This window comes from Octopus bimaculoides, chromosome 2 (genome assembly GCF_001194135.2).
Source record: "Octopus bimaculoides isolate UCB-OBI-ISO-001 chromosome 2, ASM119413v2, whole genome shotgun sequence".
In the NCBI taxonomy this organism is placed as follows: Eukaryota; Metazoa; Mollusca; class Cephalopoda; order Octopoda; family Octopodidae; genus Octopus; species Octopus bimaculoides.
The window spans coordinates 27,763,628-27,780,965 of NC_068982.1; the positions used below are offsets into that span (position 1 = coordinate 27,763,628).

Genomic DNA, 17,338 nt, shown 5'->3' on the forward strand with positions numbered 1-17,338 from the left:
ACTTCAAATGGCAGCAACAAAAAAAGTTTGGTATTTGGTCACTTAATAGGATACAAATTTCAACATTCATTCTTATGAGCAGACAATATCTCATCAACAGAACATTTTGTTTTTACTAATAACAGTTAGCCTAACTCTTATAGGCTTCTGAAACACTTCACATGACAGAATATGAACTTAAAGAAAAGCTTAACAATTCAACTTGGATCAATAACAATTTAATAGCAATGTGCTGATGACCATAATTGGTATTATCATTTGCTTTAAGAGATCACTAGGTTATAAGCAGAACATGCTGTTCTTAAGAATTAAGTGAAGAAATGAAATAATATATGAAATCTTAAGATCTAGTTGTTACAAAATGAGTAGAAGAACATCAGAAACATTTTCAAACTTAGGATGGTCTAGAGTCCCAAATCCAAAGATCAGCATGGCAATATCCAGAACCATCTGAAAAGTAGTCTTGCTTGGTATGTAAAAACTATGTATAAAGGAATTAAATATTGGGTTATAAGTGCAACCAATAGGCATAAAAATATAATGAAATTTCAGATAGACTGGATGGAGAATCAGGACTTCAGACATGACAGATGCAAAAAAAAAAAAAAAATAGTTAGCAGTAAGAGCAGCCATCATGTAATTCGTGAACTGCTCAAATGGCCTTTTCCTGTATTGATTAATTTTTTTCCATTGCTTAGTCTTGGAGAACCTACAAACAGTCAAAGACAATATTTGACCTTTGGGCAAAAGAAAGAAATCATAAATCATGGGTTATCTTTGGACTGAATGCTTACAATCAATTGGAGTCTGTTAAAAGCACTCAGGTATCAACTTACAACAGGTACAGTGCTTTGAACAGACTTTCGCATAGTTTCGGTCAATTCAATTTCATTCACATAGCATAGATTGACCTGAGGCTTTGGGAGAAAACATTTGCCTAAGGTGTTGCACAGAGGGATCAAACCTAGAACTATATGGTTGCAAAAAAGCCTTTTCATTGCATAGCCAAGCTTGCTAGATATAACAGATAGTTTTGAAGTTTTGGTTGTTTACATCATCAAATGAGTACTGTGATAGTTGAAGAGAAAGAGTAAAGTAATGGTTGAAGAGAGAGTAGAGTAATAAGTATAAGAAAGGAAGGTTAAAGAAGTTCAGTGCCATCTCCTTTGTTCACAAAGGATATACATACACACACACATATATGTGTGTGAGAGAGAGAAAGAGAGAGAGAGAGAGAGAGAGAAAGAGAAAGAGAGAGAAAGAGAAAGAGAGAGAGAGTATATGTAAGAAAATGGTAAAGATTATGAAGACACATAAAAGTTGAGATGCTGTATGGTATTGAAATTTGGACATTGAATACAAAGGATCAGCAGTTTGTAAGGGGAGCGTGTTGATTATATGCAACAAGTTTTAAGAAAGGCAGAATCAAAAAGTAGTTGAGAACTGAAAGCCATCTGCATTAGTATTTACAAGTAAAACATGAAGATAACATGCTTAATGAAAAAGTAGCTCGTAGTAAGAGATGGGGAAGTTGGAGCTCACAGATGAAATGACAGAAGAGTGACAAAACCCTTTTAGTGCAAACAAACTCTTCTAGCTTTTGACAACATGGGGAAATAGTTAATAAAATACCACTACCAATGAAATAACTTGAAACTGATTTGAAAGTAAAAAAAAAAATCACAGGAAGAATAATGATTTTTACTAACTTTTCCTTGTGTGCCATATTATCCAAGCAGGTTTTCACATACAGGTTGTAATAGTCGATTTGTTCTTCATAGAAAGCCCTTTTATTGTGCAAACTTTTTACTGCACTTCGTAGTCGTATCAATTCCTGTCTACGTGTATTTCTATAACGCCGTTGGTTGCGAATATCCTATAGGTGTAAAAGGAAAAGATATTTTTTAATTTGAAGAATATAGGACTGATAATACAATATGTTTGTACCTTGTTCATTTTTCCATGTTAGCTTGGGTTATGCAAATATATTTTGAAGGTATTGTTTTATAGCTGGTTGCCCTTCCTGTGGCTAAATAAGGGGTATCTTACTTGACACATCTTTGAAGGTACAAAACCAGTAGTCAACTTGTTAACAGGAGAGCAATGTCACCATCCATAGCTGAGTGAATTTTCTAAGTGTAAATGTAACCAAAAACATGCATGCATACACACACACACATGTGCATATATATGCAAGTTAAAGGTTCCTCTCCTGTTTTTCTTAGTCCTACAAGCCTTCACAGAAAAGTTTTAAAACTGAATGTCCATGGGGAGTTCTATATACTGATAATCTAGTTCATAAAATGAATTTCTTCACACTACAGCTATGCCTGCATCTTAATCCATTTGATGGATTAAGTATATTAATTTATGAATGTCCATAGCATGAACCCTTCTTCAATTGAAGATGGTAACTACTTTCCATTCAGGTAAACTTGATAATAATGAAACAGAGAAGTTAAAAATACAATGAAATGATTAGCATGCACCTCAAAATTAGTATTATCTTAAAAACCAACAGTTTCACATGGTTTGCAAGTAATTCTCAATTGATTGAGCTAGTTAAATTAATAATGAAGATGTTTGATATTCCTTTAAAAAAGTCAAGATATATTTTTCCTTTCTCATGTTTAAGATGTAACATGAGAAATTTTATTAAAAGACTCAAAATCATATTACATTGGGTTAGATACTATCCTATTTTGTTTGAACTTTGGAATTCATCAATGTCTTTTTACAGCAAGTATTTTGTTAAAAAAATATTTTTGTCGCTATAAAAGTTAACTTTTACCCGTGCAATAGAATTAATGATGTCTTGGTATTTATTTTTTCGAGTTACTAAATTGGCAAGTTCAAGATTTTGAAGATTCTTTTTAATTTTTCCTTTCATCATTTCCAGGGGTAGCCTATAAATAAAAATAAAAACATTCACTAACTGCATTTCAGAACTGTTCATATGAAGTTTGAATAAATGCATTTTGTATGATATATTTATAATAACGTTGTTTTACTACATCATCTTTATAACTTTAAATACTCTTTGTAATACTGCTTTACCACATAATCTTTTATGACGTTAAATACTTTTTATAATGACATTGTTTTACTAAATACAGTAGAACCTTGTGAAGTATATTTGCCACTTAAATGCGGCTAAACCCTCGTTCAGAGATTTAACATTGTTAGTAGAACCTTGGTTTTCAAACAACTCTGATCACGAATAAATCGTACTTTATCTCTCATCTTTCTCATATTCATTTAATACAGTAGTACCTATGTTTACAAATGCCTCTGATCACGAATAAATTGTGCTTTATATCTATCTATCGATCTATAAAGCACGATTTATTCGTGATCAGAGTTGTTCAAAAACTCTGAGGTACTACTGTAATCATAATCAAGGCTACCATTGAATTTGTTCATTTTACATCCATTTTATTTTCGAATAAGCATGGGTTAGACAAATATAAAATTGAAGCATTGCTTTACAACCAGATAGTCTTCATATCATCAAAGGTGAGCAGGAAGTGGATGATTTGTTGGCAGAAATAACAACAATATAGCTTGCAACTCACAACTTTCCAAGTAAGTTAACACAGAATACATAACAGGCAGTTTGCAGTTTCTGTCTCCCAAATTTACAAGGCTTTGACTGGTCCGGAGCAATAACAGATGACACTTACCCAAGGTGCCATGTATTGGGGTTAAAAACAGATTCACATGGCTGGGAAGCAAATTTCATAACCACACAAGGTATAATTCAGAGTCATTGACAATATATTTTGAAGAACAATAAAATCTCTGTTACTTCAAAATGATTTCATTTTGTCACTAAAAGTACGAACACAACTTACCTATTGTCACCCAACAGAGAGGTTTGTCGCTCTAATTTTCCTTGGTTGGAAGCTTTTTTATCTATCATGTCACGCTTTTTAATCAATGCTTGGTGAATGTCTTCCTGAAGTGCAAAACATTTTAAAATGAAAGTGGTAACTATCTGGGACAATATTTATTATAAAATATCAATACTTAAAAGACACACAACCTTACAATAGATTAAATAAGTTTTCCCTCAACTAAAACTATAAATCAAGAGGCTTAGAAAAATTCTCAAATTCAAGTTTGTTTTTAAAGCAAACAGTTGAATGTAAGAAAAAAAAAATGCAATTTCCATTTTAGATAGATAAAGTTGCAACAAAACAAAATAATGCAATCGAGGATTTGATAATTTATTCTTAATGTGTTCTGGCAGATTCAAATGCAGACATATAGTTGTTGCTGTTGTGTACATCACAGGAGAACAACTTTTACCTTTTACAACATATTCATAACACATTTGGCTCATTGGTACAAGGTATTCTGGGACAACAATGTTTCTACATGTGTCTCACCAGCCAGAAGTACCCAGACCTTTAAGCCTAAACAAGCCACTGGTTTGGTTTATAATTTCAGAAAACAAAACTGTTCGCCAATTAGTGCTTACATCTGCCAACCTGGTATGGTATGACACCCACATCAGTGATAGGTCATAAAAGTCAGACTATGTCACATCTTCCACTTGGAGACTAGTGTGGCACATTGGGCAAGTGCTAGCAACCCCTTAGCCTCTCATACCAGGGATATAGTAAAGACAGTATCAGCAGGATGTTGGATAACCGACAAGATAGAGGAGTCCTAGACCAACAGCTTGAAGATTATTACAGCCAAACAGAAGATCTGCATCATGAGACAATGGTTGGATGTCAACTAGCAAGCAAGTTGCTGCTGCGGGCAGCAGTATCATCAACAATGCTTGTTGCACTCTTGTACACTACTTGGTACCTGGTCTGGAAGCTCAGAGAGGCAGTCCAGTCTGATGGGAGTAATGATGTCAACTGCCTTACCATCCAAGGCATTTTGTTTCTGAACAGAACAGTCAACATCAACTTACAATGGACAGTCAATGATGATATCTGCCAACCAATAAAAAAAATTGTTATTTGCACCATGTACAGCAAGATTTGAAATGATTTGCATATTTATTCTTAATGCATTCTGGCAGATTCAAATCCAAAATATGCTAGTTGCTGTTGGGTACATGAAAATAATGATATTTAAAAAAATAAAGCAATTATAAACATTTAGTAATGTTTTAGTTTAAAAAAAATATATCTTGACAACAAACTATTATATTGAAGTATCCTCCTTACTTGTTCATCTGTTGATGGTACTTCCAAAATCTGCGAAAGAGTTTCTCCAGATTGGCAGGCTATTACATCAACTATCATTTTCTTTGTTCTAAAAAAAAAATAAAAGTTAATAAAAAAAAAATTTGAGTCAGTTCTTAACCTTAAATTATAGAAGCACTTCAATGACCATAGATTTAATCTTAAAAAAAAAAAGAAAAAGAAGACAAACAAACAAACAAATCTATTGAAAATTTATGTGAATTCTGAACCCCCCCACCCAAACAATCCTGTCTCCATCTTTACTTTTGTGTTTTTAAAAAGTTCTTGTATGGCTTTCATCACAAAATAGATTGATAAGAATAGAAATTGTGTTGTAGTCACTGAAAGTATAAGACTATTTTGAAGATATTCTTTAAAAAAATTCACTAATGATTATTATTCATTATTTGGAAGCTGACAGTACATTTGCATGTTAGTTTAGTAAAAAGAGAAATAAATGTATTTAGCTAGGTAGACTGAAGTATGTTGAGTGATGTGTTTGTATATGAAGGGATTGTAGCTGTGTTTTTTTAACTAATGATCATGTGGTTAGTAGTCAAATAGTTTTATCTCTCAGATATCTATATAAATGAAAAAGATACAAAATGAAAAATACAAAATTACCTGATCATCATTCCTTTAATGTCAGACATATCGTCATCAGGGACCTCGAATTTATTCATTAAAGTGAGAGTAATTTCAGTTTTAGCCAACTGAGCTCGTACACTCTCATCTAGGCCATCTTCTCCCCCTGCATTGATCTCGGCACCTAAAAATTGAAATAAAATTTCATTCCAACACTGATATTGGAGGCTACATATTTTCTTCTTAAAAACTCAAAATGGCATTTTAACTCAAGCAATAAATATGGATAAAATTTTATTCAAATTGTTAGTGAAACTGTTTTTTTGTACATGAACATCTTAATATCAGATAGTTAACTTTGTAATGAAAAGAAATAACTTAGAGAAATAAACTTTGGCATGTACAGTAATATACTTTTTCAAAATGAAAAAGGTAATTAATATTTTTTCAATATAATAAGCTTCACAGAAAAATTCCAGTATTAAATTTTGTTGTTTAACTATTTGGATACTGAAGTTTTAAGAATATGAATCCACTGTTAATGTTATTAAATTATTATTATAAGGGATGAATCTGAGCTCATAACTTCTTAAATATCTAAACATTTACTGAGAGGATAATTTAAACGCCTGCTTTTAACTTTTAATATTTGCATTTATTATTTTCCTTACAGAAAATGATTTTCAATTCCAAATGACTGAAAAAAAAAAAAAGAACAAAAAACACACTTTGGAGAAAATTGATTTTTTGCAATTACAACATAAAAGAGTCAGTTTAGCCATTTAAAAATACAAGAATCTGCTATTTCCACTTTTCTTAAGTTACCAAAATCTTTCATCATACTGTTATGATCCAGTAACAGACACAGTTCCACTGAGTTGCAGTAGAACTATTACAATGGTCAGGTTGCAGCTGTGTGACACCTCACAAAATAAATTAACAGTTAATTTAACAGATTCCATGAGTTTTTAAATGGCTAAAATGGTTCTTTTATGATGTAATTGCTTCAGTTTTATACTTGGTCTCAGAGCATGTCATTTGTTAGAGAAGCACAATTTCAAAATAATCTTTCCGAAAAAAAAAAGCATATTCTTACCTAATAAAGCATCAACCGTGGGGCACTCCCCAAGATCTTCCAGCAGTTCATTTAGTGGATCATTATGATCTGGTGAAATGGTATCTTGATGTTTCAGTAAAAGCTGCAAACAAAATAAAAGATTATTTATTTACTAAATTATCTGTATTTCAGAGGATTTTTTTTTTCTTTTCCTCTTAAGAAATTTCCTCCAAATTAATAAATGACACGAATGCATGAAAACTATGTGGAAGCCTGTTGTGTGTACATCTATCTATCTACTTACCTGTGTGTCTGTCTATGAGTGTGTGTGTGTATGTGTGTTCTTCTCCCATTTATTTCACTAAACCCTTCAAGGTGGTGCTCAAGCATGGCTGCTGTCTAATGACTGATTGAAGTGAAAAGTATCAAATTATTCTGTTTATACATTATATAATTTTCTATGAAACACTTTCCAAATAGAAAAGTCAAACACTGACTGACTGACTAGATATTCTAACAATAAATAACTACATTATAAATATTAATCTTCATTATTGTATTCTAACATAGAATGTAAAAATTATTTAAATTAAGATCACAACATACTAACAACTGACTTTAAAAACAAACAAACACACCAACAGAATAATAATGCAATTTGGTTTTTACATGAAATATTTAGTGATACAGTAAATACTAACTTGGTGAGTATCACAGATTTCTTGAACAGACATGTAGATTACTGGTTTTGACACCATAGTGGCATCCGTATATTGGTCGATGTTAAACTTATTTTCTAAGTCTTCAACTTCACAAGCCATTTGGAAAAAGTTTCTGAAATAGCATTTAAAAAAAAAAATCATTATAATCAAGTAATTTCTCTATAACATTAGAACGCTCTATTAAACTTAAACTTAGCATTAAGATTGCTCTATCATATATAATGCTTATTTATTCATATTGTTTAATTTTTAGGATGACATTGGAAGGTAGGAGTGAGAAGCCAGATCTAGCTAGTTTGAACATAAAACACAGGTAGAATATTTGGGTCAGATATGGCTGGTTTAAATGCTAAAGGGTTAGATCAATGTTTAATTATGGATGACAATGTCTTTTGACTTTGATAAGAGCAATTAGTATCAGTAAACTACAATAAGTGGTCTGATTAAAAGAATTGTAAAAATAAATCATTTTGCTATTGGCAAAATGACTGCCCCTTCCACCAAGACAGCAATAAGAACAAATAAATATTTTACATTTGCAAGTTGTATAAACAAACTGGTATTTAATGACCAAGAGGTAAATCTTGAAAGCTTTTTACACAAAATTTTTTCATTAAAAAGCAGAAAAGCTAAAATGAAAATACTTACTTGAATTTTTTATGAGCTTCTCTGATGTAATCGTTCATACAAGAAAGATGGCTACTGTCACCAGCAAACTATAAAGGTTCAATTTAAAAAAATAAAATAAAAAAGGATATGTTTATATTCAAGTCAGATGACAAAAGTTTTTCAACACATAAGCTGGTAAATAACAGAGTTTCTGGAACCATTCCAAAATTAAAGTGAATGCAAACCTCACCAGCTTAATTAACAAAACTGAACAATTTTTGTTTTTGAAATTAATATCAAGAATATTATTCCTAAAATATAAGACATGGCTATGTAGTTAAGAAATTTGCTTTGGTTTACTAAAATTTGATATTGATCATTTACAAATTAAAGAAGTTAATATAAATTTTTAAGATATAAAGAACTAGTAAGATGATCTCACCCCCTTGTTAGATGCAGCAAATTGAAGAATCTTAGCAATTGACCCAAGATTCCTCCGCTGGTCAGCACTAAGAGCTTTGTTGGCGCTGACATCGATAATATCAAAAGCATCTGGAGCCACAATGGCAGAATTTATGTAGCGGTAATAGATAAGGTTACCAACAATCTGCAAAAGAAAAACAAAACCATTCTATAGTAAAATACTAATTAAGTACCAGTATAATATGGTTTTCACTGAATATAAAAAAAAAACAACAAAAAATGGAGAATAGAATACAATAGATTAATAAAATATTTTAACAATCGTAAATCATTTCTTTATAATGGCAAATAGTATATACCCAGATAATATTATAATGAAATATATATTTTAGATAAACGGAATTTATCAAATAAAAAATGTAAGATCCTGGGAAATTGCACAAACTAAACAAACATTAATATACAAATGCAATAAATATTTCTTGAAAAAAAAAAAAAATTCAAGATTAGATAACTCTGGATAAAGATATATATATATACAAGAAAATCCATGGAGAAATTCAGATAGTTATTAAATGATAGTAGTTGAGATGTATAATATATACATTTCATATTAAGTCTCCTTGCTAATAGTCATCTTTGTTACTATCTAACACTCTACCTTTCTCTTCCCTACTCTCTCTCTCACACACACACATTATGTTGTCTGATTAACAAGAGATGTAACACATTTGCAGCATTCATTTTCAATCACCTCCTTATCACTGCATGTCATTATTGCTAACCATCTCTCTCTCTAATTTTTCTCTCACACATTACTGACATTCATCAAGCAATCAGTCTCTTCTATTAGTCTTTTTCTCATCATGTCACTTCACTAAATTCTGAAGTCCAAGATGCAGTTGTTGCATAACTTCAAGAAGCTAAGATATTTTATATTTACATTTAAAGCTCCCTCATTCTTACTGTTTTTATTTTATTTTATTTCCTTAACAGCATCCAAAATGTATAATCTTTTTCTCTTTCCTACCACACTCTCACTTACGTTGCTTCTATTCAATCTCCTTACCAACAATTGCTATCTAGCTCTCTCACTCACTCACTCTCCCTATCCACTTGTGTTAGAAAGGAATGAATAAAAGGAGACAATGTAAAGTAGAGAGGAATCGTTAGTTGTAACAGGGAGAAGACAACTCTCCTACTGGTACAAAGATAGAATGCACCTAGTATACTCATTAAAGTGGTTGGCAATAAGAGCATCCAGCAGTAGAAACCATACTAAAAATATAATATATGAATGAGATGTAGTCCCTGACCTGTCTCAGAACTGACTTAAATCATCATGACCAGTCCAACCAATGCCATCATAGAAAAGCAAATCTAATAGGATAATGATAAAATAGGTTGGGATATATATAACATTTTTTTCTTCCTATCAATTTTGTTACAGATTTTAAACAAGGAAAAATAAGAAATACCAAATAAAAAAGTTTAAAAATTATTGAAACCAAAATATATTTCAATTGAGATAGACCGGCAAAACAGAACTAGTATGATACTTGATTGAAGTAAGCATAAAATATGTATTCATTGGAGCTAAAAACCTGATAGCTAAAACATTTTTTAACATTCATTTTTGTAGTTAATGAATGTGCATTTTTTTTTTGTAAGTGATAAGATTTGAAAGTCTTATTGACATTAGTTTAAACATGCACAAATTTAAATTAGCTGAAAATACAAGGAAAATCACATTCTAATGTATAAAAAATAAGAAAGCATCACCAAATACCATGCACAACATAAGTAGCTGTCTAAAATCAACAGGTTCAGAATTCATTATTTATGAAGAGGAACAAAAAGGAAATTAAAAAAGTAACTAAGATCAATCAGTATCTAATGGGATATAAATAGAAATGAAAATACAAAAATGCATAATACACAAAACAAAATTATGTAATGTTAAGATGAAAAACATTTTGTGAAGATCCTAGATTATTTTCCTTTTAGAAAAAGAAAGAGAATTTTATAATTGAAGGATGTGACAGTCACTACAAGTCTGCAATAATAGCAAACAACAAAGAAGAGGTAACCACTTAGTTTAGTTCTTAAAATGTCAGTTCTTATTGTGGTTAAGATTAGTCTTCTGTCTCAGAAAAAATGAAATCCTGATAAAAAACTGAATATGTCAGAAAAATATCAGGTGCCTGGCTGTTGGCATGGGCAATTAATATGAATTAGATTATTAAGATAAAATGCAACAAAGCAAACTCTTTTCTTGGATTGTTGAAGTGCCTGTTGGCTTTAAATGAGCAACTCATTGTTGATGTCACCCACATATCAATATCAAAATAACTGGCCTAATTATCACAAGCCAGACATAACATATTGATTTGTTCCTTGTTCAATATATCAAACCTTACATAAAAAGAAATATGATGAAGTTTGATGAAAAAGAGATAAGATGAAAAGAATGCTGGATGAGCAAAATAAACAGAAGCACAATATTAAAACCACAGCAAACTGCACAAACTACAGCAATGCATTTTGAATCAAGAAAAAGGCCAGCACTAAATATTTTAATTGAACTGTTGAATAACAACATTTCCCTTAAAAAAATATCAACTATCTACAATTATAGACCCAGAAACAGCAATTCATGCTTAGTTTAAATCCCTAATTTATGAAAATTGGAAGTTTATCAAAGTATAACTAAAGTGTAATAGTTGCAATAACTTAAATCGTTAATGAAAAGTATAATCAATAATAATACTTACAACTGGGAAAAGATAGAAAAAGAATTTCATCAGTAACATTATTGACCTGATGATAGATTTTCTGAAATCAAGCTGAATTATTGATTTCTGAAAAATTTCTAAACTTAATTTGTAACATGTCAAATATTTTGTTCATTTCAATGCCTAATCAGGTTTTGAAATTAGCATATGTTTTGTTTAAGAGAAGACATTGTAAAGAATAAATTAAAGAAAATATTTCTATTTTTAAAGTATCAATAGACCGTTATTTTTTGGTCAGATTTAAAAAGCTTAGGGTTTTCAGTGTGTTAAAATTTCCATCTTCAAATTTCAACCAAAGCCTTAATATGAAAAATAAAAGCATAGTTCTAAACATTGAACTGTATCTAAAATTATTTCTTTATTTAAAATAAAGAAAATTTAACTAGTTATATTCAAGTATTTTCAATTTGCATTAAGTAACTGAAAATTATTTAAACCAGAGAACTGGTATCATGGAATTTATGCAAGAAGAAAAATTTAATATCCTTTTATATTAATCTACTCCCTTCACTAAATGACAATTTGGAAATTAACATTAAAAGGATCCTTTAACTTCATTTTGTAAAGACTTCTTATATCTGCAATGTTACAACTGTTTCCTGTATTGGAAGACTAAACCAATCCCAGACTTTTAATGGTCAACAAGATTTTATGTTTTCTGTCAAAGCCCTTGCAGAAATCCTATTAGGATCGAGACACACACTTGCATATAGGAATGACAAACACTACCTGCTAAATGTCCAACCACCACAGTTCACTTCCTGACACTGGAATAAACAATGTCAACATTAATTTGGTGACATTAATTGAATACTAATAAATTCAATCAATGTATATCTGAAGAGAGCTAGGAAAAAAAAAAAAGGCTAAATTATACAATATACATACTTTGAGGACATCTTTTTCAGGAGCAAGAGGAAACTTTTTCCATAAAGCAGCTTTCAGGACTTTGGCCATGTAACGCATTCCATACCTAACAGTAAGAACAATCATCAAATAATTGAGATATTTGGAGCAAGTTTTTTTTTTTATAGAAACATTCAAATATTAAAATTTTGACTGAAATATCTAAACTTTAGTCACTTATTTTTATGTTCAGTTTGCTGAGATTCTGCAAGAATGAAACAGAAAAACATGAATGCAAGGCCAGTTTTAAATATAAAAGAAACCTTTAAAAATGATGTGGTGGTGCCTTTCTAAAAGTCTAAATCAATTCAAACTGAGAATTGAAATTGGTTATGAACCTGGTTCAGAGTACTTACTATAACAATAAAAGATTTTAATTTGCATAAAGAGAATACAACAAAAGTGGCTTGGGTGATATGTTTCAATTTGACCAGACTAAATAACTAAGTGAATATTGTTAAGAAAATGTGTTTTTGTGTGTGTGTAATTTCAAGATTTCTAGCCTCTAGTTAGCCCCACTTAAGCAATAGATAGCCCATAGATATTTGAATGTCTAGCTGTGGCTCACAGATCCAACACTTTGAATTTACTTGTCTAATTAGGTCCAATTGCACACTCCAGCATGTTACAAATAATTTTGTTTATATGTGCAATATAGCTGGCTTAGTATGTTGCAGTTCTTTTCTTGTCCAGTTCATTCTTATGTGTTTGTGAATCCTATGAGTGATCACATGGTACACATGTGTACTCCACCAAAGAATGGCATTTCTATTCAGCACATGCCTTCACGTGGTTTGCCTTGCAGCATAGGAGTATTAATATTTGGTAATAACAAAGCAGCTGAGGTAGTAGCAACTTAAGTGGATGTTTTGTTTTATTTTCAGTGCTGAACTGATTTGCAAAGTGATTTGATCAGAGATTTGTATTGAAATGAAGTAATTGCATTGCCATAGAATTTTTGCTTTGCTTTCATGTTATATATTAAATATTGAAGTTTCATATTAGCCATAAAATACTTTTCTGTAATAAAACAAATTACTTCATAAAAGTTTTATTTATGCAATACAGAATATTTTAAAGGTTATGGGAATAACTAAGGCAACAGAACCTTCTAGTATTTAGTTTTGGTTCCAACTGTTTCCAAGCTGATAATTTTTCTGTATGTCGAACTCGCATAAACTACAATGTCTAAGCTGTAATATTTTGGGAATAACATATATTGACCCTTCTCACTTTCACAAAATTTGTGCTTTGTTAAAACAATCATGGAATGATTTTAAAAATGTAAGCGTTGCAAGAAAAAAATATTTTTTGTTTCTTTATTTTTATTGTTAAAGAATCTTGAATATTCAAGAAAATTGGTAACTTACGGAATTTTGTCCAAAGATTGGGTAATTGTTATCAAGAACTTGTCTGTGGCTTTTTGTAACTTTACTATCGATTCTTGAATAAGACTTTTCACTTCTGAATGTTTCATAGCTTGCTCAGAAGTCACATTATAAGCCAAACCACTGAAAAACAACCATGAAACTCATTAACTCTTTTGTTACTGTATTTATTTTGAGATGCTCTGAGTTTCTTTCAATTACTTTAAATATAACAAAAAATTTAGTAAAATAACTTAGTTATCATTCAGCTAATGTTAGGAACATAAATTGCGACTAAGGTCTGGTGGAAGATTTTAATTCAAAACTTATGAAAACAAGACATCTGTACTCAGGGCCAGAGGCCAGTTTCAACCTGGTTGGTAACAAAACATGTCCAGAAAGAAATAATCAAATAAACAGTTTAAAATATGACACTGACAAAAAAAAAAAAGCCAAAAAAAAGCCAAGTATGTAATAAGAAAATATATAAAAAGGATCTCTGACAAATAAGAATGTCTATGTGATTTATAATAACCATACTTATTCATAATCTCAATGGATACAAGAAAACTTCTGATGGCTCACTTTTCAGTGGTTGAGAAGTTTGCTTCCCAACTACATGGGTTTGAGTTCAGTCCCACAACATGGCACCATGGGCAAGTTTCTTCTATGATAGCCCCAGGCCAACCAAGTCCTTGTGAAGGGACTTGATAGATGGAAACATCTTGAGAGAGTGTGTGTGTTGTCTTGACATTAAATGACAGCTGTATATGAGTATCACCATCATACAAGCAGTGATGTTCATTTCCAATCTTCTGTGACATGTCCAGCAATGAGGAAATATTATTTTGCTTGGAAACAGGTGAATGTTGGTGACATGAACAGGATCTTGCCATATGATCCATGCAAGCATGGAAGAGTGGACATTAACACAATGATGAAGACAGTGTTTATTAATTTCCTTTCACTTTAAACTTTTTTGTTAGAACATAAAAAAAAAGTTCTTTAAAATGTCTTTATCTGTGGAGATGTTTGGTGTGATTGTTTCTGCTGTATAAAAACCAAGGGCTAAACTGAAACTTTAAACTGAAGCAATAAACAATTTCAGATGGACATCATTTTATGTCTTATTTTTATCTATGCTGGCATGGGTTGATATTCAACATGTCCAAACCATGCAAGCATGGAAAGCAGATGTTAAATGATGATGATGATCCATATCAGCTGACACAAGCAACAATAATGGCAACAGGTCAACTTTGTTGTTGTGTAAGTCTGACAGTTTGAAGAGGAAGCATTTTATTATGCACTCAGCACCAAAGAGGTTGTCTCAAGTGGGAGGACTGAAGAGTCTCTTGTAGCCTGTATCAGTTTATTTTTCAGAGTAATTGCTCTCCTAGACAGATAACTTATAATGGTGGATTGCAGAGACTATATCTCATGCATATATTTTACTCCATGGTTTGGGTGGGTTTCAGTAAGTTGGCACCCACTATGGTCCATTTTGCTAGTAATGTCCACTACAATGGCTTTACTACATTACTGTATATTATTTCTTTCATTTCATTCTGTACAATAAGAATATATCAGTCAATATAAATGAACTACTTCACTGTTACATTGTCTAGAGATATGTCTAGAAACTACTGAAAAGTTTTCAAAAAAATCAAAGGAAATACACAATATGTATTAAAATTTTACTAAAAATTATTATTTTGAGAAACAATGGCTATGGAAAGAAATGACTAAAAGCAAAAATGTTCTCAATACCTGGCCTGTCCAGTTTGGGATTCTGTCTGGTTTATCCAACTCTTGTATACTTCTACAGGATTTGTGTTTATTAAAAATTCTTTGTCATCCAAAACCTCTTTGATCAATGGATGTAAAAGTTCTCGTAAAGCACTTTGTCCCCTTGGATTTCTGTAGTTTAAGATGAATTTTATTAATTATTCATACTTTATTTTGTTTTTATGTCTGTAATCACATAATTAATTGACTAATGATATATGTAACTGTTTGATTAACAGGATGATTAGTATTAGCATTTTAAAAACCAAAATTCTAGTGCAAGAAACAGACTATATCTACATATATGAATTCAATCCAATCTGTACAAAATAGATGCGATTTCTAATTACAGATATATATATAATACTTTAGTCCCACATAAGCAAGTCACATTATTTGACTAGTTGAAAAATGTCTATTCAGATTTATATTATCATACTTTGCTTTGACAATATGACTATGGGGAGATGTAAGCTTTTGAAAATATAGATACAGTTTTCTTAAAACTTTAACTTCCAAAAGTTATATCTAGTGAAAGATCTATCATGCTCTGTTATATAACACTTGTCATTATAATGGCTTTATTTTTTATGCACACAGTAAGAAGGTAGGAAAATGCATTTGGCAGATGATACATTTATAATGTTAGGACAACTACAGCAAAAATTTCTGATAGTTTTTTTTTTTCTGATCTTTTATTCTTCAAATTATTGCAAAATATACAAAAGGAGCAGAAACATTAAGAATATCTTTTGCATTAAAACTGCATAAATTTTATAAATGTGTCACTAAAATTTCGAAATATCAAACTGTCATTAATGATACAAGATATGATGCAACTTCTTATCCTTAGAGTCACTGAAACAGTTTAGGTATAGCATGACTTTTATTATTTTCTAAGTAAATTAATGCCCCTTTGGAAAGTAGTATTACTGGTGCATATAAAACTGGAGATATGTCTTTTTTTTTTTTTTTGTCTTTCTACTCTAGAAAGTTATGAAAAGCAATTGGTAAATTTTGGTCAAAGGCTCTAACAATTGATACACAAATCACAACTAGTTAAGTGAATTAAATTGAGAAATTAATCAGTCAATTACCTGTTGAAGCCAACAATCATCTTAATAATCATGGGATTCCCTGTTACAATGTCTGACATCTTGTCAACTTTAGAGCTAAAAAAAAAAAAAAAAAATCAAAAATATATTTTACAAAGTAATAGCTGATTATCAGTTGGTTTTCTAACATGGTGACTTCACCTTTTACAAAAAAAACAAAACATTTATTTAAAACAAAATTATTATTAGTGTATAGCAAGTCAGTGAAAATACTGAGAATGTCAAGTTATGTCAAATTTAAAAAAGACCCACTTTAATTTTAAAAAAGTTAAAACAGAAATTAAAAAAAATATTATCAAACAAGAAAATTACAAACAAAAATAAAACTACCAGTTGTACTCTATGCTGAAAGATTCATTTTACACAAGTAGAAACAGAAAGTCATAAATAAACAATCAGAAATACTTTGTTTCATGAATTTTAATATGCAACACCATTTGCTATCAATAATTAACCAAAAATTTATTAATGATTACTGATAATGACATTAGCTATCATTTTGGTGTTTATTAGCATTTCCTAGGACTTTTAAGTTAGATTGTGGTTTAGGAAAAGATGCATAAGCTACATCAAGGCATAGACACAGACACATATTTACAAATAACTCTTAAACAACAGTCAAATTCATATGAATAATATAACTTTCAGAATCAACATACAGTAATTATTTTCTCTTGTTTAACATACAAATTAAGATTCTAATTAAAGTTAAGAATTGGCTCATATATATATATATATATATATATATATATATATATATATAT

At 30.5% G+C, this 17,338-nt stretch overlaps 1 protein-coding gene across 1 annotated transcript in view; it reads right to left on the reverse strand.

The window, feature by feature from the left end:
• LOC106872737 (ras GTPase-activating-like protein IQGAP1) overlaps positions 1 to 17,338 on the reverse strand; it is a 176,489-nt gene that overhangs the window by 5,330 nt on the left and 153,821 nt on the right. The window contains exons 27-39 of the mRNA XM_014919820.2: positions 16,557 to 16,631; positions 15,442 to 15,591; positions 13,675 to 13,815; positions 12,287 to 12,371; positions 8,623 to 8,787; positions 8,220 to 8,287; positions 7,551 to 7,683; positions 6,889 to 6,991; positions 5,832 to 5,976; positions 5,190 to 5,277; positions 3,855 to 3,958; positions 2,792 to 2,906; positions 1,710 to 1,876 (exon numbers count right to left, since the gene is read on the reverse strand). Of these exons, the coding sequence (XP_014775306.1) occupies positions 1,710 to 1,876; positions 2,792 to 2,906; positions 3,855 to 3,958; positions 5,190 to 5,277; positions 5,832 to 5,976; positions 6,889 to 6,991; positions 7,551 to 7,683; positions 8,220 to 8,287; positions 8,623 to 8,787; positions 12,287 to 12,371; positions 13,675 to 13,815; positions 15,442 to 15,591; positions 16,557 to 16,631 (1,539 nt within the window). The remainder of the gene's footprint in view (positions 1 to 1,709; positions 1,877 to 2,791; positions 2,907 to 3,854; positions 3,959 to 5,189; positions 5,278 to 5,831; positions 5,977 to 6,888; positions 6,992 to 7,550; positions 7,684 to 8,219; positions 8,288 to 8,622; positions 8,788 to 12,286; positions 12,372 to 13,674; positions 13,816 to 15,441; positions 15,592 to 16,556; positions 16,632 to 17,338) is intronic.